Genomic DNA, 24661 nt, shown 5'->3' on the forward strand with positions numbered 1-24661 from the left:
AGTCAATCCTAAACTTCCCATCCAATTTAATCCAAGAAATGTTTACTTCCTAAGTAAGGGGACACAGGGAAGTATCTTTACAGTTAATTTAACACCTTGTTACCATATTAATACCTCATTACCTCTGTTGCCTGACCTTTGTTTTTTGTGAGTAGATAAACTGGGATTGGGGGGTTGGCAATCAAATGGTAAAAAAGACAATTACTCCCCATAGTAATTCCTACTCCCCCTTCCAGAGAGCATTCCACATGACAAATAGTATTTTTTTTTGAGAGGGCAAAAACTCATTACAACTGATCAATACATTAAAAAAAAGTTTAAAAATATGTGCAATGTGTAACATCTGAGGACCTCCTGCCTCCATAAAGGGATATTTTGGGGGTGTCTTCTTATATCTCTCTATTCGAGTTCTGCTTGATCTTTATAATTTGGTTACATTTACTCTTAGTTTTTTAGTTTGTAGCTGTTCTTTTCAATTATACTGTTGCAGTTACTATGTATATTGCTTTCTCCGCTCTGTTTACTTCACTCTGCATCAGTTCATATAAATCTTCATGTACCACAATTTGTTCAGCCATTTCCCAACTGATGGACATTGTTTCCAATTCTTAGCTATCACACCAAAAAAAAAAATGCTGATGTAAATATTTTGGAGTGTATGGGCGAAGGATTGCTTGAAGTATAAGTCCAGTAATTACGTCTCTGCTTGGAAGGATAGAGATATTTTGGTCACTTTATTTGCATGGTTCCAAATTGCTTCCCAGAATAATTATACTGCTTCATGGCTCTACCAACAATGCACTACTGTGCATCAGGATCAGGAGATTTTTTTCCTTTGATAATTCCTTTATGGTTCGTTCTATTCCTTTTCTGAGGTTTAGTTAAGATCTCTGTTTGGTCTTCTGATAGTCTGGGTAGGCATCCTTCTATTTCTGTTGTGTTCTCAGTTTTGTTAGCATAAAAATATGCATAATTTGTTCTGACTTCTTTTTATTTCTTCTGATTTAGCTGTGATTTCATCTTGCTAATTTGCTATTTTATTGATTTAATTTTTGATCTTTTTAAAATCATATTGACTGAGTTTATTAATTTTGTTAGTCTTTTCAAAGAATCAGCTTTTAGTTTCAATTATCATTTCAATGGGTTTTTTTAAACTTCTTCCAGTTTACTTCCTCTCTAATTTTAATATCCCCTATTTTGAGCTTATTTTAGGTTTGTTTGTTGTTTTCTAGTTTTTTTTAAAAAAATGAATATTCAGCTCATTAATCCTTTCTTTTTCTGTTTTGGTAATTTATGTTTGTAAGGAGGAGATTTCCTCCCTGAGAACTGCCTTAGCTGCATTCTGCAGACTATGGTGTGTTTGTCTTTTTACAGTTATTGTTTTTATGATTTTGTTGACCTACTCATTATTTAATATTTTATTGTTAAATATTTATTTGAATCCATATCTATTGTTTGTGGTCCCTGAATGAATTACTATTTTTATTGTATTATGGTCTGTATTTTAACAACTTTATTTTATATTTTTACATTTCTTTCTGATATCTCTGAGACCTAATGCATGGCCAATTTTTGTAAAAGTTCCATGTGTTGCTGAGAAATATGAAGAAGTCTTTTTCTGTCCTATTTATAAGATACCACAAGTCTTTTAATTCTGGTTTCTTCAGCAATTTGTTCAGCTCCATATTTTCCCTTCTGTTTATCTTTCTGTGACATCATCAAAAACTGACAGAGAAATATTAGAGTCTTCTTTCACTAATATGTTATTGCCCATGTCTTCTTGAAGCACAAATAATGTGTCATTTATGAATTTAGATGCTAAGGCATTTGGAGCATATAAGTTTATTACTGGTACTGGTTTGTGAACAATGGTTCCTTTCAATGTAATATAGTTTGTTTATTCCTTTTTTATCTTTTGAATGCTTATTTTTGCTTTGTCAGACAGCATGATTGCAACTCTTGCTTCTTTGGATTCACTTGATGGATAGTAAAATGTTTTCCATTGTCTGTTTTATTTTGTGTATATTTTTAACATGTTTCTTATAACAGATTATAGAGTTTTTTCTTATCTAATCTGTCACTTCTTTTTATTGGATTATTTAATTCATTCACATTTAAAGTTAGAAAAGGCTTATATTTTCCTCCATCCATCTCTAATATTGTTTTCTTTCCAAATTATGATTCCTCCCTTTCTTCTGTAAACATAATATTCCTTCAGTTACTTTAATCTGTTTTACAAAGTGGTCCTATTTCTGGCAACTCTCTTCCTGTCTCCCCTGATATCCTCCTTTTGCATGTTGCCCCTTTCCTTTTAGGGTTTTAGTTTCATTTTCTCAGTTCTGCTTTTATCTGATTATATAATTCTTTACCATTTCTCCCCCTCATTCAAGTAAATGCCCCCTTTCTCTCCTCCCTTCAACTAGCCCAGTTTATTATGTTTCAGATTTTACTTCTGCACCCCTTTCCAAAAAGGATTGATCTCACTCTCTTTATTAACAATACTCTTTGTCTACTCTAGACTTTCATTCTCTGAGTCATGGCCCCTAGATCTGATCTCCCTCTTTTTTCTCTATTCCTCATACAATCAAATCTTCCTACATATCCACTCTAGGTTCTCCCCTCTAGACCATTTCTGTCACTGCCTTGTAGAATATCCCACATGGACTTCCCTTTTCCATTGTGCCCCACTTCCAGAACAATGCCAATTATTGCAGGTGTTAGAGAAGACACTGCCTCACAGTAGGGCCACTCCCCTACCATATCCTGATTATGCAACCCACTATTATTCTATATACCCTTCCTTGGTTTCTTTCCCACACACACATTTGCCTCAAAATCTCACCCCTAGGTCTATGTTCTCCCACTCTTCCAGGTGTCAGTTGCCCTCAGGGATTCTAACTCCCCTTCTCTCAATTTAGGATAGATATATTTTTCAAGTACCAAATGCCCTAGCCACACCTAATGTAATGTCCCCATCACCCTTCACGGACCATCTCACTTATAAGAGAGCATTTATAGGGAAATGGGAGCATGTATAAGTGAAACCCCCTCCCTCTACCAAAGCAAAGTCTCCTTTCTTTTCCTTACTTCAACCCTTCCCCCTTCTTCTCACCTACTCCCTTGTAGGTTCTTTTCTTTCTGAGACTACAGGGGTCACCTTCCCCTCATTGCTAACCCTTGATTTGATCACAAGACATCACACATTTCTCTCCCTCTCCCTGCTCCTCTCTTCTCCTTTCATGTACTCTCCCAAGATGTAGTCCTACCAAAAAAACAAAACAAAAATACATTAATCATCTTATAGGCAAGACGTCACCAGTTTCTGTCTATAATAGCCCCTTTCTGACTCTTCACTATTAACTCTACCAGATTTCTACCTTCACCCTTGTCTCCCTGTGTACATTTAGAAAGAAGAATTTTACAAGTTTCTCTGCTGTCACCCTGATGTTGATCTTGTCCACTTCCCTTATTTACTCTTGCATCTCTGCTGTTTAGGATGCTCAGAAGCAAATCATCTCTTCAATAATAGTTTTCTTCCTAAAAAGGTTACAAACTCTCCTTTGTTATTGAACATTCATCTTTTTTCACAAGTGATTAAGTTCAGATTTTCAGGGTAGACCATTTTGGACTGTATCCTAAGTTCCAATGCTCTTCAAAACACATTATTCCATTACCTCCTACTTTTTCTACTGGGTAAAGGTCTATGTTATGTAAATGTTCTTTTCTTTGTGTTTGAATGTCTTTCTTTGATCAGTTGCAGAGCTTGTTGTTTCTGAAGTGAATTGCTAAATTTAACCACTATGTGTCTTGGAGTTTGAAGCCTTGGATTTTTTCTTCTGGAGGTGATTTGTGAAACTGTTCAACTGAAATTTAATTTTCTATGTTCAAAACTTCTGGACAATTTCCTTCTATTATTTCCTTCATTATGGTGTTAAGGTTGTTTGTTTGTTTTTCATCCTGTCATGTTCTTTGGGAGACTTATGGTCCTTATGTTGTCTCTACACATTCTATCTTTGAAATCAGTGTGTTTTGTGTGCATAGTGAGTATATTTTCTTCTAATATTATTGTTCTTTGCTTCTATTCTTCTAGATCACCTTTCACTCCTGTGTATTTGTATTCTCAAACTATTTTTCTCTCTTCTGTTTTTTTTGTGAGACTTACCATGCAGATTCCATTTTTTTTTTACTATTCTGTTTATTATTTTTGCTGTGCATACATTATACTCTCATAATTCTCATTTTTCTTTTGAGTCACTTGGAACAACATGTTGGTGTTCAATGTTCCTCTCAAATTCCATGGTCCTTCTATTTTACCTGTTTTTCCTTTGGTTTATCTGTTTACATTCAAAATCTTTGAGTTTTCTTTTCCCTGAAATCTTTGGTAACTTCAGTCTCCATCATCTCCTTTATTTTTCTTACCATTCACTTTCTGACTCCTTCCCCTCTGACTATGGTTTTTTGGGAGGCTAGATCTCAATACATCTCAGCTTCCTCCCATGATGAATAATACATAGTTCACTAGTCTGGGTCACTGCTGGTGACCTTTTGGGTGGTCAGAATTACTCCCAGTTGGATGCTGTGCTCTTTCCCTCAGACTTAGTGGAGTGCTACACAGTCCTTTTTTCCACTCCACTCCCGCAAATAATGTCCTGTTCCATTGTCCTGTCCTTCTGTTCCTGAATTTTTTGTCTTAGTACCAATAAATAAGAGCTTTGCAGCACTGGTGCTACAGGGTAGTAGGCTTGGCTCTGGCTTTGCTGGTGTTCCAAGACTGTCCAACTTGTCACTGGTAATGGAGAGTTTTGCAATGCGCCTGGCAATCTTTTGCTTTTGAGAGGCTGTGACCATCTGGCTGGCTATTGTGATTATAGAGCTAGGGTAGTCACAGTACTGTAAAGAGGGAGGATGGAACCAGGTATGTGGGTTTCATTGTAAACATCTGTCATGTCCTTCGGTATGATAGTACAACCTCACTGGTGATAGTGTGGGAATTGGGGGAAGGGTGTGAGTGAGCTCAGGGTTAGTGAATTCATAGCTTATGGTTATTGGGGTATTTTTTTTTACTGTCTTCAGGATTCTGGGTGTCCTAAATGATGAAGACAGCTGAATATACTTTATCTTTGGTGAATAATTTCTGTTTTGAAAAGGTTTGAGAGGTCACAATATTTTTGTTTTTAAAATTAATCAAAGAAAGCAGGTGAATCTTTGCAATGTCATCACAAAAATCATAGATCGTAAGATACAGAGATGGAAGGTACCTTAGGAATTCTTTAGTCTAACCCCCTTCCATTCAATAGGCAATGAAACTGAAGCACACAGAGGTAAAATGACTAGGGCCATTCATGTAGAGAGTCATAAAGTTGGGATCCAAGCCCACATCTTTTGACTCTCAATCTAATGCTGTTTGTCTCTTTTTTGTCTCTTGTTAATTTTCTGATTTTCAATGTTTAATTCTACTCAACAATTCAGTTACTAGTACTACAATATGATGTACCATGATAGAAATGGGCTGTATATACGCCAATGAGTATATCACCAAGTATATAGATATTGTGTGAGAATGCATGTGTGTTTAACAGACCCAGTGACCAGGTATGTGCAAATTAATGAATCTATGAAAGACTAGCCACTTGAAAATCTCTTAAAATTTTTAAATTTCAAGGATAATATCCCCTATTGTATCAGAACATTTGAAACTTAAAATCTCTATGATAGCCAACTATATACATTCCATCCTTCTCCCATATACAAAGGCAAATACCTCAACACACAGAAAAATGTGGTTTCCTAGGAAATCACAGAGAAAATACTCAAGCAAAATGAAATATATGCAGGGGACAGTCTCCTAAGCTAAGCAGTATCCTTTCTCTATGGTGTAACTTTTTTCCTCCTATAGATAACTATTTAGGCAATACAGAAAAATACCAAATATTCTATAAAAGAATAGAAGGAAATGTCAATAGTAAAAGAATAAGTAGATAAAGGGGCATGTTTTTTGAGTCACTGAGAGCTACCAACATCCTGTTCATTATCAAAATTTTCCTTTAGCAACTGAAAAAGAAATCTTCTAGTTAACCTCAATCACCAGAAATGCCAACATTAAGGCCATCTTGACTGCTTTTTCCCCCCAGTAGAATATAAATCCATTGAAAGGAGGAATTGCTTCATTTTTTTTTTTTTTGGTCTTTTTACCCTTAGTACCTAGCATACTGTTAGGCCTGTAGCAGGAGCTTAAAAATCCAGTTGGATTCTCCAGTTGTTCATCACAATTTTTTATTTCCCTCAAACCTGGAATATCTTTAATGCCTCTATTCTTACATAACACACTCAAAGCATGGGTGTAGTTAACACAGTACTAGCCTTGAAGTTCAGAGGACTTGAATTCTAGTCCTGCCCCTGACAAATACTGGCTATGAGACCTTGGGTAAGTCACTTTAACCTCTTTGTGTTCCAGACAACACTCTAAGACTATATGCTACTGAGGAGAAGCAGACTTTCATTTATAGAGGGAATTTCCTTATCCAGGAGTTCCCTACATCAATGAAATCACAGGTCCAGTTCCTCTCCCTATCCCTAATTCAGTATGATAAGAAGTATATTTCAATGACCAGCATGAGTTCTGCCATTATTGGCAAGTGCAATTGAGATGACTAAATAAAACCACCATCTTGAGCAGTGTAATAAAAGTCCATTCACCACAGACTTATCGAACACAAGTTAAACACAAATTATTAAGTTAGAAATGCTGAGTATGATGTACAGTTTGCTAAGGTGGAACTGCTGAGTACAGTACATGCTAATGTCCAAATTGAAAAACATAAGAAATTTCTCAGTTGCAAAAGCTGTTTCATGCAACTTAAATAAAAGCTTTCTTTCTAGTCTCATTTTCATTTCAGCAGAATAATAGATATTATATTGGAGCCTATGCCTCAGAGTTTCATGCTTAGTTTGACACAAGAGTTTTGCATATTCAAATAATATTGATGTATAGCTGACTATAACATCATTTTAATTAACCTAAGCTCTTTAAAAAGAGAGCTATTTGCAGTACAGTTTAAAACCATGAGACAAAGATATAAGTTTAAAATTATGTCACCATTTTGAAATGTGTCTTTAAGGACTTAAAAATAAGATGATCTTTGCACCTGCATTTCAAATCCCTTCTGACTAGTTCAATCCTTTGCTGAGTTTGTGGTCAAAGTCAAAAGCCAACAGATAAATGGTCAAGAAATGTGTGCACAGTTCTCAAAAGAAGAATTCCAAGCTATTAAGCATGTGAAAGAATATTCCAAATTACTAATAACATAAAAATGCAAATTAAAATAACCTTGAGATTTTGTGTCATATCCATCAAGTTGGCAAAATTGATAAAAAGTGAAAAGAGTCAATGCTGGAAGGAAGATAGGCACACTGATGCATTGTTGATGGAACTGCGAAACAGTACAAACATTTTAGAAAGCAATTTGGAATTATGCAAATAAAGTGATCATAAGCTAAAATGTCCATAACCTTTGACCCAGAGGTACCCCTCCTAGACAGATTTCCCAAAGAGGTCCCCATATAAACCAAAATATTTATAACAACATAGTTTTGTAGTAATAAAGAATTATAAACAAAGTGGATGTCTGTCAGCTGGAGAATGACAAAACAAATTGTGATACATGCATGTAAAAGAATATTGTCATGTTGTAAGAAATGATGAAAACAGAGAAGCACGGACTTACATTATCTGATGCAGAATGAAGTAATCAGGGTCCAAAAAGCACAAAAACAAAAACAACAAACTAATGATAATAATGTAAATAGAAACAATCACAAGAAAAAATCAAACGTGAATACTACAAAATTACAAAGAAAAAATGCTAATAAAAACAAACCACTCCCACCTCACTCTTGCTGGATGTGGAACACAGTATATACTTGCAGACTTTTAAAATACATTTATCAGTTTTACTTATTTTTCTCTCTTTTTCTTTAAAAAATATGATATATTCACACCTATCAGATTGGCTAGCAGGATAAAACAAGAAAATGATAAATGTTGGAGAAGATGTGGGGAAATTGGAACACTAATGCATTGTTGGTGGAGTTGTGAACCAGTCCAAACAATCTGGAGAGCAATCTGGAACTATGCCCAAAGGGCTATAAAACTGCAAACCCAGCAATACCATGACTATATCTATATAAAAGAGATCATAAAAATGGGAAAAGAACCCCCATGTACAAAAATATTTATAATAGATCTTTTTGCGGTGGCCAAGAATTGGAAATTGAGGGGACACCCAAAAATTGGAGAATGGCTGAATAAGTTGTGATAAATGAAGATAGTGGAATACTACTGTTCCATAAGAAATGATGACCAGATAGACTTCAGAAAAACCTGGAAAGTCTTACATGAACTGATGCTGAGTGAAGTGAGCATACTAATCAGGAGAACACTGTACACAGTAGCAGCAACATTGTGCAGTGATCAATTTTGATTGATCTTAGCTTTGATTGACTTAGCTTTTAAGCTTTTCTCAGCAATGCCAGAATCAACTCCAAAAACAACTCTAAAGGACTCATGGTGGAAAATGCTCTCCACATCCACAAAAAGAACGATGGAGTCTGAACACAGATCAAAGCATACAATTTGCTCTCGTTTTTGTTTGTTTTTTCTTTATCATGGTTCTTCTCATTGGTCCTAACTCTTCTTCACTATATGACTAATGTGAAAATATGTTTAATATGAATGTATATACAGAGCCTATATCAGACTGCACACTGTCTTGGGGAGGGGGAAGGAAAGGAAGGTGGAGAAAATTTAGAACTCAACATTTTATGGAAGTGAATGTTGAAAACTAAAAAAAAATTAATAAGAAAATAAAAATTAGGATAGGTTACAGAGGATGGTTCTCTGAGAGAAGGAAGAATTAGTTGTTATATGGGATACTGGGAGAAATTCTGGTGATGTAAAAAACAAAATATATCAATAAAAATGCATTTTTAAATTATCTTTAAAAAGCCTGTAGTCAAAGACCTTAAAGGAGACACACAGTTTCCTGGTGCCAAGTTCATTAGTATCTGAAAAAATAATGATGTAGAAAGTTTGGTCTGGTACTGAAGATTTCTTTCTTTACTATTATTTTCACTCTTGACAAGTAATTGATAAAATATCAAATGAATATTCTCTTGAATTTGTATCAGGAAGACAGATTTATTAATAAAGCACAAGAACTTTAAGCTATCCATAGAAATAAAAACCAAAGTTTCCATTTTTAGTCTTCATCTTTAATACCAATCTAACAATGAATGTTTCATTTGATATTTGCTAAACATTATTATGTAATTAGTCAAAAGGTAGCACTAGCCTATCAAAAGTACAGAAGATGACCTTTGTTTTCATTTTGTTACTGTTCTACTGAGATTTTTTTATCTCTTATTTTCAAATCAGAAATAAGTAAAAATATTTTATTTGGGGAGTCAGAAAGACCTAGATTCAGTTTTGACCTTGAGCAGACCACTTAACCACTCCTGTTCTCAGATGATTCTTTAAGACAGTTGTAAAGAAGGTGCCAATTTGCAGTGATAAAGAAAGTCTGCCTGGGGAGCTTCTCACTGATGAAATCACAAAGTTTAGTCTAAATAAAGTTAGAACAAAACCCTTATTTCACAACTTCTTTCTGGACAAAAGAAAAAAGAATGATAAACATTAAAATGACAGTTAAAAGTTTGCTTGAGTTTTTGGTTCATCCTTCAAAATTTTTTTTTTTACAAAAGATATGTTTTTATCAGAACACTAGGCAGGAAAAAAATCTATTTTTTCCTTAGAAACATTGAAATTATATTAAGGGCACAAATGTATTCAATTTTATTTTACTAACAATCTTCAGTTTAAAGATCTTAAAGCATTGGTATTTATATTTTCCTTAGACTATTAATACTTAAGGCTAATAGTGTATTTTAGTGATAAAACTTTTCGATGTTTCAATTCAGTAGGGCTTTCAATGATTATAAAAGAAAATTGTTGATTTAAGAAATGACTTTTTCAACAGAAATATGATTCTATGCTAACTTGTGTATTCTTAAAAATAGATTTACTAATAACTAACAAAAGGATAAAACTAAGACACAAAATTGTTACCTCTAAAATAACAGTAAAAATTATCAAAAATCAATAGACCTACTCCTCTAATAATTTGTATAAAATATATCCAGCAAAACTTAATGGAAAGGAAAGATATTTTAACATTTCTGACTCTTCTGGTTAGTAATTGAGTAGATATTAGGTTGGTAGGTATGCTGACTTTTATTGTTCTTCCTAATAAGATTGTTGATTAATTTTACTCACTAAACACTTCTTATTAAACTTTAGTACAATCAACTATAAATGAATTGAGGGAAATCCTTCATGAAAACAGAATTCTCCACCAAAATTCAGCAGTTAGTTATGGACCCTGTCCTTAATATTTCATAATTAGCTGGAAGATGCAGAGAATATAAGATCTTATTGTGCTTATTATTTGTTGATTACAAAAAAGCATTTGATTCAGCAGATTCTTTTACAACAAGGAATCTCAAAATTGTTCTAGATTACTTGGAAGAAATAACAGCAGAAATAACTGTTCAAGGACTTTCTGATCATTAGCATCAGGTGAGGCATAAAACAGGGGGAGAGATGTCTGATCTCCAAAGATATTCACCAATGATGAGAGAGCTATAGTGGAGAGTCCAGGCTGAAGAAAGACTCCATACAAAAGATGGTGGCATTTCCCAGAATCCTTTGTTTATGGATGACATCGTGCTGGTTGCATTAAGCCCTAGAGTACTGCAAAGCCTCTTGGCATCCATTGGTCATCCTCAAAGGAGTTTGTCCTGTTCATCCATACAATAAAGACCAAGAGGATGAAGAAACTAGATCAAAGAGTTGGAGGTGTCAAATCAGGTTCAAGAGCAGGTCAATGTGAAGTTTAAAGTGGTCAGAAACAACTGGAATTTCATGAACTCACAGCTGTTTTCTTTGTACTTCAGGGAGATCTAACCAGGCCAGGTCTCTGGAAGTCCTGGCCTCTCTCTCTTTACATGTTTCGCTTCCCAAATCATATTCATTAGTCATTTGAAAAAGTTGGTTCCATTTGGCACAACTTTGTTCCTTCACCTGTGATTTTAAACTAGGATCTGAAGCTAGTGTCCTATGGCCTCACTGGAAAGGACTATCACCAGTGGAGTCTTCTTGCACCATGTCATTTCCTTAAAGCAGCCAGAAATATATTTGCATTTCTTTCTTTTTCCAAATTTGCCAACCTCAGTTGGACTTCCACCTAAAGTTGTGACCAAGCCTAAACTGCACCTGGGGCAAATTTAGTTGAGGGGAAGACATAGAAGACAATGCCACTGGAGGGTACAACCACTCTAGAAATAAAGACTAGACCCTCATCATGCGAAGAATGGGGTGAGCCTGAAAAGGAACTGTCGTGGTGAAAGTCCCCTGGGAATGGTAGCCAGCAGCAGTTACACTGCACTCTTCCCAAGGACCATGAGGAAGTTATAGGACTACAGTCCCCACAGGGAGAAAGCATGCACTTCCACGTGTTCACACACATACATAGGCTCATGTGGGCACATACACGCACACACACACCATCACCACCAGTGGCCAGTGCCCTCCATCAGCCCACCAGTAGTTATATCTCTGTATCCGCCCACGTGCTTCTTTGTTATCAGAAGAACCCATGCATCTCAGCTCACTTGTGGAGCCATGATCTTTTCTCTCCTGAGTCCAGTAACTAAGGACCATTTTCTTCACTCAGATCACTAGTTCTGTCCACTTCCTAGGGTTCTCTCTGATGATTTGCTCTAGGAGTGACTTTTCAGAATCATAGCTAATTATTTGCAGTAGAAAAACATTTTTCACAAAATATAACCATAATAGACAATTTCTGCCCAAAGTGAAAAATTTGCTTTTTGTTCTTGACTACTGTGTTCTCTCACAACAGTACAATTTAGGTTTCCATGAAGACTAAGGTGCTTCTTCCTTTAGGTTATTGTTTTTTAATACATCTTACACTTGGCAAGGGCGCTGCTGTTTTATTAGTTTTATACACGCACATTTCCCTTTCCCTCTGGTCAACAGAAGCAAAACCTAAAAGTATGGCGTGTGTGTGTGTGTGTGTGTGTGTGTGCATGTGTGTGTGTGTGTGTGTGTGTGTGAGAGAGAGAGAGAGAGAGAGACTGAGAGAGACAGAGACAGAGAGACACAGAGAGACAGACAGAGACAGAAAGAGACAGAGAGAGAGAGAGAGACAGAGACACACACACACACACAGAAACAGAGACACACAGAGAGAGAGAGAAAGAGGAGAAGTGAAAAGAACCATCCTATTCCATGGATAGACATAGGAGAAGAACCCAGGTGGGAGAAAAGGTGTTAGTAGTGGATCAAAACGGGTGCAGCCTGAGACTAAGAAATATCTTCAATCAGAAGAATGTCCCATGTGCCCTCCTAGCCCTTTGGGGGAATAATTTCATTAGCATTAATTAAAACTACAGCAAAAATAGGAGGCAAAGAATTTCATGAAGTATGCTGTTCTGGACCACTAAAATAGAGATAAGCCATAAAAGCACTGTTTGTTCATGTAGATCTTACATACTTCTGCTTTCAAAGCAAAAACATAAAGCTGAGTTTATAATCTACAAAAAATAATGATTCATAATATGAATCAAATCAAGACCTTAATATACAAGCATCTGGAAGGTTCAGCATTTGCAAATGAAAAAGACTGGGCTTTGAAGGAAGAGAGAGAAATGAGGGGCAGAGAGGGCAAGGGAGGGTGTAAGAGATCAATCCCATGTCTGAGAGAAGATGATTTGGTTTCCTTTTATATATCTTGGTCTATCCACAAATATATGCACATCTATCTATGGTATCTACATATCTATGCATCTATCTGTCTCTCCATGCATATATAGACATACATGTCCTAAATATGCCAGAAAAGAATATGATATTGTTGGGGAGATAAAAGGTTGTTTATAGAAAATTCTTCAGATATTGAAACACTGGCTTTTTTTTTCTAGGTTGTTGCACCTTGTACCAACTCATGACTGCTTTCTTTATTTTGTTTTGTGTATATACATATATATATATATATATATATATATATATATATATATATACAGTTTTGCATATATATGTGTGTATATGTATATATGTGTGTGTGGTATGTGTATATAGATAGAACCAGAGATAGATGGATGGATAGATAGTATAGACATATAAAAGAAACCAAATCCTCTTCTTTCAGCTATGCAAATGTAAATATGGACAGAGATATCTCAAATATCTAGAGTTCTCAGGATTATATATACATGTCTATTACAAAAGGGAGGTTTTGGTTGAAAAAAAAAACTGAAATTGTCTCTGTTTTCTGATTTCACAAGTCAGTCCCATAGAAGGCCCTCATTGTGGCCCTAGAGCATTGTTTTTCATTAATTTCTATGACAAGAAACCCAAAGCACATGAAGCTAAGAGCCACAAAACAAAATAAGGAAAGCAGTCATGACTTGGCACAAAGTGTGACAACCTAGAAAAAAGCAAACATTTCAATATCTGAAGTGGGGTTGATTTTCTATGAACAACCTTTTCTCTTTCCAACAGTATCATATTCTTTTCCGGCACATTTAGGACGCAAGTCAAGCTGTGTCTTATTTTTTATTATAATAAACACAGTCAGTTGACTATAACAAAGACATATCAGTGCTGATCAGTTGAAAGCCAAAATACACCATCAGCTGGGGGGAGAGGGGGAAAGCAAAAAAAAAAAAGTCAACTGATAAAATAAAGGACCAGCCGTCTGGAAAGCTCTATAAAAAGAGAATAAAAAGGGTAGTGTTCTTATGAGACTACCACAGGATGCCAAAATATCTAGAGAGGGCCCTTCTGTGGCTGTCATTTCTGGAAACTGACTCAGACAAGTAAACCCCTGATATTAGTGTGGTCTCATGCTTAATGTTTCTTGAATATCTTTAACAAAACATGCACCAAAAAAAATATATTATGAGTCATGTTTAAAATATGTAACACAAGGTTCTGAGTAAGCTTCTTGTAAGGGTAAAACATTATAATGACACAGATTAGTTTCTTTACAATTGCACTTTAAAAATATTTCCATGTTGATCATATTGTGTATGTTAGAGTACTTGAAATAGCAAGAATGAGTATTCCTTGGTCAATAAATATAGAATAGGCTAGAGTTGGAGGGGGAAAGAGAAAGGAAATAAAGGTAAAGACCTTTACCATGTCTTGAACTGTTCTTCTCTCTTCATCAATTTCCTCACTTAATTTGTCTTTCATTAAGGTTAACTGAAATGAAAAAGTATATTCAATTCTGATTTAAGATAAGAATTTATTTAAAATTCATTCTGTTCAATAGACTTCACTGAAATTAATTTTACTCTAAGTAACATAAGTGAGAGGAGAGAACTTTTCAAATAATTTTGAATTCAAGAAAAATGACATATTAATAATGATAATAGCTAATATTTACATAGCATTTACTATTGTGCTATGTGCTTTACAATTATTATCTCATTTGATCCTCACAACAACCCTGGGAGGAAGGTGATACTATTATCCTCATTTTACAAATGAGGAAACTGAGGCAAACAGAGGTTAAGCAATGTGCCCAGAATTGCAAAATAGGTGGATGTGAACTTAGATTTTCCTGATTTCAGGCCTAACGCTCTATCCTCTGTGACATTTAGCTGCAGTTATCTACCCAAGGGACACTGTGAGGACCAAATGTGCTATTTTACTGGCTATTGTTAGAGTATATTGCTATCATATACACATTCAAACTATTTTAAGAAAATCCAGTTTATTTACAATTATTCCTGAAAATCCAGCACCTCATCTCCAGAGAACTGGCTACCAAGTGAAAAACAATTCATTTAACAAAGACCTGGGAAGAAGTGGTTAAAGGATATAAACAGTAACCAAAAGAAATGCAGACTATTAACAACATAGAAAAAAATGCTCTAAATCACTGATAGTTGGAAAAATGCAAGTCATATCATCAATCTAAGGTTTCACTTAATGCCCTTCAATTGGCAAAGTTGACAAAACAAGGGAATGACAAATAGTGGAGAGGCTACAAGAAAACAGGGACATTAACGCATTGTTGATAAAGTTGTACATTGGTCCAGCTATTTTGGGAAGCAATTTTAAATTATCCCCAGAAAGTCACTAAATTGTGCAAACCCTTTACTAGACTCATACTCCAAAGAGGTCAAGTAAAGGAGAAAAAGACTTAAATGTACAAAAATAATCATGGCAGTTCTTCTTGTGATGACAAAGAACTAGAAACTAAAGAAGGGTTCATCAGTTAGGGAATGGCTGAATAAATTATGGTATATGTATATAGTATGGTGCCATAATATTTATAGCAGCACTTATTTCTAGCAAAAAGCTGGAAACAAAGTCAGTTGAACAAATCATGGAATATGGATGTAATGGAATATTATGGCACCCAAAGAAACAACAAACATGAATTCAAAGAAACATGGGAAGATTTGGATGAACTGATGCAAAGTAAAGAAAGCAGGAGAAGAAAAAAACATGACTATAATAATTGTAATGAAAGTAACACTAAAGGGCAGTAGAACTCAGCCTGTTCATGAATAAATGGTGAAACAAACTCTCCTCCTCTTGATAGACAGGTGGGGGACTATGGTGACAGAATGATGTATATTTTGTCAGTCACTGCCAGGATATCAGCTGGTTGTGCTGAACCATTTTTGTTTGCTTTTGTCAAATGAAGGGGTTCTATGAGGAGAGAAGGGGTCTTTGGAAGTTATTATAGAGTTTTAAAAATATATCAATATAATTAGCAAGATCTTTGGACTTAAGTAGACTCCAAGCTTGATGTTAGTCAACAGTGAGGCATGGTAACCAAGAAATAGAAAACAAATTTAGGGTGTATTAAAAGAGGGACGTTGTTGAGAATTAGGGGGGAGAGTCATATGGCACTGGTCTGAATTCACTTTTGGAGTATCATGTTCAGTTTTGGCGACTATATTTTAGGAAGAACATTAATAAACTGAGTATCTAAAGGAGGACAACATTATGGCGAAGGGCATTGAGTTCATGCCACATGCATCTCTGTTGAATTAATTTGAGAGGTTTAGCTGCAACATGATCACTGACTCACAGTATTCGAAGAGTTGTTTTGAGGAAAAAGAATTATCTTGTTCTGCCTGGCCCCTGTGGGCAAAACTAAGAATTATGGATGGAAGGTGCAAAAAATCAAAATCTGGCTTTAGGTCAAGAAACTCACATTTTATCAGAGTAAATAGCATGCAGACAGAGAAGGTTAAGCAAGGGAAGGAGTGGGTGTTCAGGGGACCCCGCTCAATTGGGTCTCCCAATCTGCTCCATAAAATTGACTCCAACCAATGCCCTGCTGTGCAAGCATATGCAAAATACATATAAAATAAATCCAAAGTAATTGGGGAATAGGGTAACCAGCAGCTGGGGAATCACGGGGGGAGATCACACAGAGGAGGTAGTATCTGAGCTGAAATTTGAATTCTAAGAGGCAGAAGTGAAGAGGAAGTTCATTTCAGACTTGGATGGACAAACTGTGCTTGAGGTTGGAGGAACTGGGAAACTTAACCTGGAAAAGAGAAGACAGAGGGAATATGGCAGCTATATTCAAGAATCTGAAGGGTTATCCTTTGAGGGGAAGAGGATTAGACCTCTTCATTGTGACTATGAGATGGAGAGATTTGGGCTAGGAAAGAATATTCTCACTTGATTTTGGAACAGGTTGAATGACTGACCCCCAACAGCTCTCATTAATGGATGGATATCAACTTGGGCCTCCTCTTAAGCATTCCTTTATCTCATCATAGTATATTAGTGACTCTGGGGTCTTGAAAGAATATCCCAGTGGAGCAACAAAGCTTAAGCATGTCCTATCAAGCTGAGAATCCTTCAGGAGAAGAAAGGCCCAGTGATAGACTCTGAAACTAGTAAAATGAAGACTGACCATAAGTAACTCAAATATTCTTTGGGAGAAACTTAAGCAATCACTTGAGTAAGACTGAAGTCCCATTTCAACAATAATTCATTAAAAGTCACTGATGTGTATTGGAAGTATTTTAGTAAAAGAAGTTTTGAGTAAATTAACTTTATAAGGAGTAAATTAAGGTAAAATTGAGTAAATTAATTTTATATATCTCTTTACTAGAGATGAATGTACACAAGACTAGGCCAATGATAAAAAATAAGGGGTTATGGAAGTTATTATTGAAAACTGAAAACAATTAAATTAATAAATTTTTGGGAAAAAAATAAAGAAAAATCAAGGGAACCAAAGCAAAATGTTCCTCAAGTCCAAGACTTCAAGTAAAGGGAAGGAAAGAGTTACAGAAAATATTTTCAACCAGTAACTTGAGGCTCTGAATAAAGATTCTGGTTGCATAAGTTTCTTTACTTTTCATGGCCCCAGGCAGCCACTCATGGAACTTCCATGTTAGCCCCTAACTATGGAATTATCTGTGTCCTAGGCTTTTTGCTTCTCTCTATGTTATTCTGGATAGGAGGAACACAAATTATTAGGAATTATACTTCTGTGATTCCATTCCCCCTCCTCATATGGCTCTTCACCAAATAAATACCACTATTTATCTAGCCTCTTATCCTTTTCCACACAGAGCTGAAAATGAAATGGAGGAGAAGATAGAGGAAGAGTGAGGATTTCTCATGATTCAGGAATGGGATACTAATTGTCCTATAAATTCTTACAGGAAATTTGCCCCATAAGATAACTGTTTGTATTGAAAAGACTTCTGTAATGTTATTTCTCTTGAAAATAAGTTTTGCAAATTAGTTAAACCCATCTGAAACATAATCATCAACCTACCATTGGTTATTATTGTGGCATGGGTAAGCCAGGAAGTCCGTGATCTTACTTTGATGTCAGAAGAGTTGCCTACTCTCATGAGTACTAATTTTTCCTTAGATTTGGAATGAAAACATTAATTTTTATATTGTGTACTATGAACCTGAGCCTGGCTCACTTATATACAAGTGCTCATTGAGTCAGTCCATGTTCTTCTTGGGCAGATTGTGTAGATGGATGATGAGCTGGGCTTATCAATAAGTGAGAGGAAGAGATCTGTCTGTTTTATATTTGGCACTTTGTGCGGTGCTCTTTAATAAGGATATTCTCCAAAGAATGCTAGATGGCAAACTGAGACCATCATGCTACTGGAAGAATCAAACAACCATTAACCCAAAAGGCAATGGAAACACATACAACAGGAGCAAGTAGGCTATGTATGGCATGTTGCTAATAAGAGCTAAAATGAAAAAAGTGAGGCAAAGCTATAACTGAAGACATGTATGACTGGAAAAGGAGGTGGGCTGGTCATACAGTGAGAAGATAGATAATAGAAGGACAGTCTCCATGGCTCATTGATGACATCAAGATGTTAAAAAAAATTGAGGGGAAGGGGTATCTCCAGTAAAAGGATGATTTCTCTATGGACGATCTCTGAAAAGACAAAGATTAGAAATTCAACATGGATTGCATTCTGTATCAATTTAAAGGATACCTACCTTGAAGAAATTAAGAATCCTTTAAAGGATCAAAATAAGTGAAAACAAACACATAGGTAAAACAGACATAAAATGCAGATTCCTATAATTTTTCTCTGTAACTCAAATACACCCATAAAAACTTCACTGGATCTTCTTTATGAACCTTTTAAATGCCTCACAATTAATCACAAGTAACTAAATTTACAAAATAAGAAAAGGTTTCCAACAACTAACCACTTTTCAAAAAGAAATGCAATTTAGGGGGAAAAAATCCCTCCTCATCATTAGTCATCTAACAATAAGCAGTGGGACAGATGAACATGTATTATATCCATTTTCTTTTGCTTTGCATAACTACTTAGAAATTCTGCTGGTCTCCCAAGCATGCAGATATTTCAATTAAAAAGGGTCATTCATCAATGTCAAAAAGTTACAGTACCTTTTGAATCATTTTCTGATCCTTCTCCATTCTTTGTTTCATAGCCGAAAGTTCACCTTCTGAAAACAAAAGGAGAGAAAAGCAGACCATGAAATTACATGCTTCTGTCCATGCATTCCAACTGTGTGCGCTAGGTCAGTCTGTAAGCCAAAGGAATGCACAGTGGACCAAAGTCCTAGCAGGACTGTGACCTTCACAATCGCCCTTGACCTTCCCAGCCTCCTTCCTGCTGTTCAGCCTGCCGGTCAGATGGAGATTAAGAAGTAAGTTAAAGAGCCAAGTGTGGCATGGAGCCCACCACTTCTCCTCAGGCCGAGCTGCGGACATCTCTGCTGTTAGTCACAGCCAATACGAAGTGCGTTAGCAGGTCATTCTTGATTACACCTGATAAGCTTGAGAGCAAATGAGAAGTGAAAATGTGCAATCCTGACATTTTGGATGGTCGTGGATTGGAGCATCGCTGCCATACTGCTGACTTGGTAACTGTTAGATGGCCTGATTTTATTTTCACACCGTTCAACATTTTAACCAGTCAGCTTAGTGACGGTACCAAGAAGTTAACGCAAGATCATTCACATCTGAAAATAAACAAAATATACTTATAAATGCACATGTTTAGTAATTTCGTTATAAGAGATAGCGACACCAGCTTGTGATACAAATTCTCATTTATGCTTTTAAAATGAACCCCAGGAGCTAAGAAGCATGTTTCCTAAGATGCTTTCTGTTTCTGCTCAAAGCATATTCAAATACATATACATAATTATCTAAACTTTTACATGTCCATAATATAACTTTTGCATTATATTTGCAAAATGTAACTTTTGAATTACAGATTACTAAAAGGCCTTAACTGTTTACAGTTTTCTCTAAGCATGGAAAACTTCAGATTAATCAAATTTCTTAAACATTAGTCAAAAGGCATGATTTAAACAACTCTATCATGATAGCATGATGTTAAAATGGTAAAGTTCAGAAATGAGCAGCAAATGCCCTGACTCCCAGAAAAGAATGCTTGAAAAAAAAGTCTTTTCCCCCGAAATAGGTCATAGATCATCTATAGGAATGATTCAGATTCCAAGTCGAACAAGCAAAAGGGCTAGAGAAACGTATGAGATTCATATATAGCACCTGCAATTGAAATCTTAGGGGGACTCAGACTGATTTGCACTCATCAAGTGGCTCACAGCCTGTTTCAAAATGTTACCTAAGAGTGTATTTGCCTTTTCACAGAGTTGAAGGTCCTCTTCAAGTCCCACAGTGGATTTCGTCAGTTTGTCATTTTCCCTTCTGAGTTCACTAATCTCCCTTTCTAGATGTGTTATTTTCTCAGTGTGTTCTTCCTTTATGGATTCCTAAAAGACCGGAAATTTCATATTTCTAAGCCAGGATTTAAATATGCAACACACAAGAGCCATAAATATACAGCAGCTCTATCATATCATTTTTCTGAATTCTATTACACATTTATTTATCCCATGAATAGAGAAAATGAAAGAGCTTGCTTGAAGAAAGACTGCAGTACATTATGGACAAAGACCATAACACATGGGGACATTTTATTGACAGGAATAATGCATATCATACTGTTTGTGCGCCCTCATCATTCAGGTCAATTTCTTATGGAGGCTGTGTCCGGGGAGGCAGCTGGGGCCTCTCCACCCACACTTCCCTCTGTGTGTTTCTGAAGCGCTGTCCGTAACTAGGCAAGCTGGGGAGACTGTGGATGGGCAGCACCAGGGGGTTGCAAAGTGCATGGCTAAGGAGGGGGGCTTGTTGCCTTTGTGCTATCGCTCAGTGTCACCGCTGCCAGTGTCAAAAAGAGCACATCACATGTCAAACTGGTGACGTTTCCAGGCTGGGAGCCGCATGGAATCCATCAGGCCTGCCGATAGCCACACAGTGGGTTTTCTGCTTGGTGCAGGAGCCACCCAGAGGCAATTCATATTCTGAACATTAACATGGCTTTGCATGCCTGTCACACTTGGACTGTGCAGGCGGTTAATGCTATTGAAGAGTTCGGTTTAAATCTCTATGCAAACAGTGATTACCTTGTAAGAAGGTTTCAGGATAACTTACAACAAAAGACTTTAAAGTTATAGTTTTAGGAAAGCAAACTCATTTACATTTTTATTATGTGTGTCTTTTGTTTAAATCTTGCCATGTCCATTATGGTAGAGTCTTTTTCTTACGCAACTCAAGCTTATTGGGCAGCGAGTCTTTTTTCTTGTCTGTTTCAAAGCTATTGAAAACATCTGAATATCCTCTCTGACTGCCACACTCTTCTTTAAAATGAAGATGTAACAGATTTTTAGAAGCTAGAGTCAAACTTACGCTCAAACTGTAAGACATCCTACTAAGACTTGTGTCTATACAGATATTAAATAATTTGGGGGGGATCATGACATTTCTACATATCACTTATTTCATTCTAAAAGAAAAGGGCATGTAGCTGTAAAAAACAGGTAACTAAGGAAAAGTGATTCTCAAAGCATGCTACCTAGAATGCTACAAATGAATTAGAACTTTGAAAGCCATCTTCAGTCAAACTGTAAAACACAAATCTCATAGCTACAAATGCTGAATAACCATAATAAAAGTAATGAAACTCACTCTGACCCTTTAATTTAAAAGATGTGTGAAGATGAATGCCTTGTTTGCCTACATGATTCCCAGTGATTTCAAAGAAAACAGGTAGCTAACATGCATTGTATAAATTTGTGATTCACTCCCAAATATGCATGTTTAAATTTTATTTTAGATTTTTAAAAGAGCAACTGAAATAATAAATTACTGATAAAATTTGGTGGTTATTTTGAGTTATGCTTACACTTTTGCTTGATGGGAAACTATATTTTCTAGAAATTTTGGTTCCTTTGAATTAACAAGGCATAATTTATTATTAACTAGAAAAACTTGCCTAGATTTCATAAATATCAACAAAGTTGTTTTCTTAAGAAAGAATTCTCCTACTTAGAGAATATCTCTTATTCACCTCTTATCTGACATTATTCAATTCTAAATCACTTCAGAATATACTAAGACTCAAAAGGCTTTTAAAATAACCAGTCCAGTCTGAAGCTTAATAGGCTTAAGAATTAGTTCCTTACCAGTGGCAGAGTTTGAACATCAACAGCTGATGGTTACATGAAGACCTATTATCATAAACCAGACAACCTAATTTGAATTAATCAGGTGAAGTGATGTGAAAAATTTAACATGATTTAAGACCTAAATACTACCTCCACTTCACTTTTTTATTGTCTTAGAGCAACAACTTGAGAAAATAGCAATGGTTAATTTCCTCATTCATCAATTTCCAGCTCAGGCTTTGCTCAGATAATCTTTAGCTCTGGCTCCACCATCTGTTACAAAGGAGAACTACAAGTAATTAACTATTCAGTGTCCTGCCCCAACGAGGACACTCATTAGAAAATGAACAAAGGAAGAGCTCTCTGTAGCTACAGTCATCTGTTACACTTTGAGTGGCAGGTTTTGTGGGAGTGTGTTTTTTCTACCATCTGCCCACAGCAGTAGCTTTTGGCTTGCTTAAACCAAGAGGCTTTTAAATTAAATAGTATAACTAAAGCCCAGTGAGGAGGGAGATGATCATTAAATGGTAGTTGACAAAATACGGAGAGTCATTTAAAGCAGTATTGAAATGTTTGTCTATGCTGATCTACTGTCAGTCTAGATTTTTTTTTAAAAAATTGCATTTACAGAATCGAAATGAAGGTTTCCTATCATATGAGGCTGAGTACTTTGGGCAACTTTACAAAATTTTGGCAATAGCTCTCTGTTACCCCATAACCATGACTTGAACATCTGGTCTACTTGGCCAGATACACGCCATTTCTCAAATGAGTCCTCATTGCATATGTCGTTTCCCTGGTCCTTAGCCCTTGAGGCCCTAAAACATCCCTGGGAGAGAGGGAATAATGACTACTATGAGTCTTTCTGTATCTTCTCATCATCCTCCGTCACAGGGTACAGGAGCAAGTCTGTCTCATCTCTGCAGCTACCAAGTATTTAGGCTTCTCAAAGGGATATGGGTCGGGAAGGGCTGCCTGATGCCTGCCCACTGTCTCCTGACAGCCTCAGAGAAAAGCAGGTGCTTTCCTGGGAAAGTGACAGTCAAATACTGGGTAACATACTGGCAGTGCAGTCCTGGGGATGCTCTCTCTCCTGAGTGACAGCTCCGTTTCAGAGGCATGTTCACCAGAGGTATTGGGGAGGGCCTTCATTTGCTCCCATCAACCTTTTGGGTGAAGCTACTGCACAACAAGAGTGCCACTTGGGAGAGGACAGGAGCTAAGCATTAAGGTATCCCAAGAGAAAAGGCTATTTCATAATATAACTTTTCCCTTTTCTACCTATGTCCACGTATTGTCAGGGAACATTTGAAATCATTTAAGGCTAACCCCTTCATTTTCCATCTGGAGAAACTGAAACTCACAGAGGTCATGTTATTTGTCCAAATGACACAGGGAGTAAATAATACAGTGAGGCTGTAAACTCAAGTCCTGTAACTCTAATCCATTATGACAGGAAAGAGAAACTGTATATAAACTTGCTTCCTGTGTAAGAACAATAAACTTTTCTTGACCACTGACAAATTCCCTGTACTCATTCACTCCTTTTTTTTCCTTGAGGCAATCAGGGTTAAATGACTTGCCCTGAGACATACAGCTAATAAGTGTCTAAGGCTGGATTCAAACTCATGTTCTCCTGACTCCAGGGCCGGTGACGCTTTATTCACTTTGACATCTATCTGCCCCTATCCATTCACTCTTATTGCATTTCTCCTCCTCCTCTCATTAAAACACACACACACACATACACACACACACATACACACATATACATACACACATGCATACACACAGACACACATATACACAGAGACACACACATACACACACAGACACACACACACATACAGACACACAGATACACACATAGACACACACATACACACACAGACACACACATACACGCACACATACACACACAGACAGACACACACACATACACACACATACATACACACAAAGATACACACACAGACACACACACAGACACCCATACACATACACACACACACACACACACACACACACACACACACACACACACACACACGGACTTTTCCAAAGCCACATAAATACCAAGTACTAATTAATGAAGGAATTCATCTTTTGCTGGAAGATTTCACTTGCTTTGTCATAATGTGCCATTTAAAGAATCATTTCATATATTTTCATTTCCCAAAACAGCTGTTGAAATACTGTTCTTAAAAAATAAATCCTCCCGAAGGGGTGGATGGGGAGAAAATTTTGAATTCAAATTCTTATGGAAGTGAATGTTGAGAACTGAAAAAAAATAAATTTTATATATATATATGTACATATATTTCCTAAAAATAAATTAATAAATCATCCCGAAAGTATATGGCAAAGATAATGAAGTTGATTGAGATTTAGTTTTTTTAATGTGAATTCATTACCAACGTCAGTAAAATATCATAAGTATTCCCGGGCTATCCTTGGTTTTCAGCAACTGTTCTCCCCAAAGTCCATCATTTTCTCAAACTTCACACACGAGGGGCCTCACATTTTTTTTTACCACAAGGGGGAGCA

The 24661-nt window shown here is 36.2% G+C and overlaps 1 protein-coding gene across 4 annotated transcripts in view; it reads right to left on the reverse strand.

The window, feature by feature from the left end:
• The window catches only part of C3H10orf67 (chromosome 3 C10orf67 homolog), a 104237-nt gene that overhangs the window by 51068 nt on the left and 28508 nt on the right, over positions 1-24661 (reverse strand). For all 4 annotated transcript variants that reach the window (XM_072651711.1, XM_072651709.1, XM_072651710.1 and 1 more), the window contains 3 exons: positions 20230-20377; positions 19023-19081; positions 14276-14341 (listed from right to left, as the gene is read on the reverse strand). In XM_072651711.1, coding sequence (XP_072507812.1) covers positions 14276-14341; positions 19023-19081; positions 20230-20377 — 273 coding nt within the window. The remainder of the gene's footprint in view (positions 1-14275; positions 14342-19022; positions 19082-20229; positions 20378-24661) is intronic.

Source organism: Notamacropus eugenii, chromosome 3, assembly GCF_028372415.1.
Source record: "Notamacropus eugenii isolate mMacEug1 chromosome 3, mMacEug1.pri_v2, whole genome shotgun sequence".
In the NCBI taxonomy this organism is placed as follows: domain Eukaryota; kingdom Metazoa; phylum Chordata; class Mammalia; order Diprotodontia; family Macropodidae; genus Notamacropus; species Notamacropus eugenii.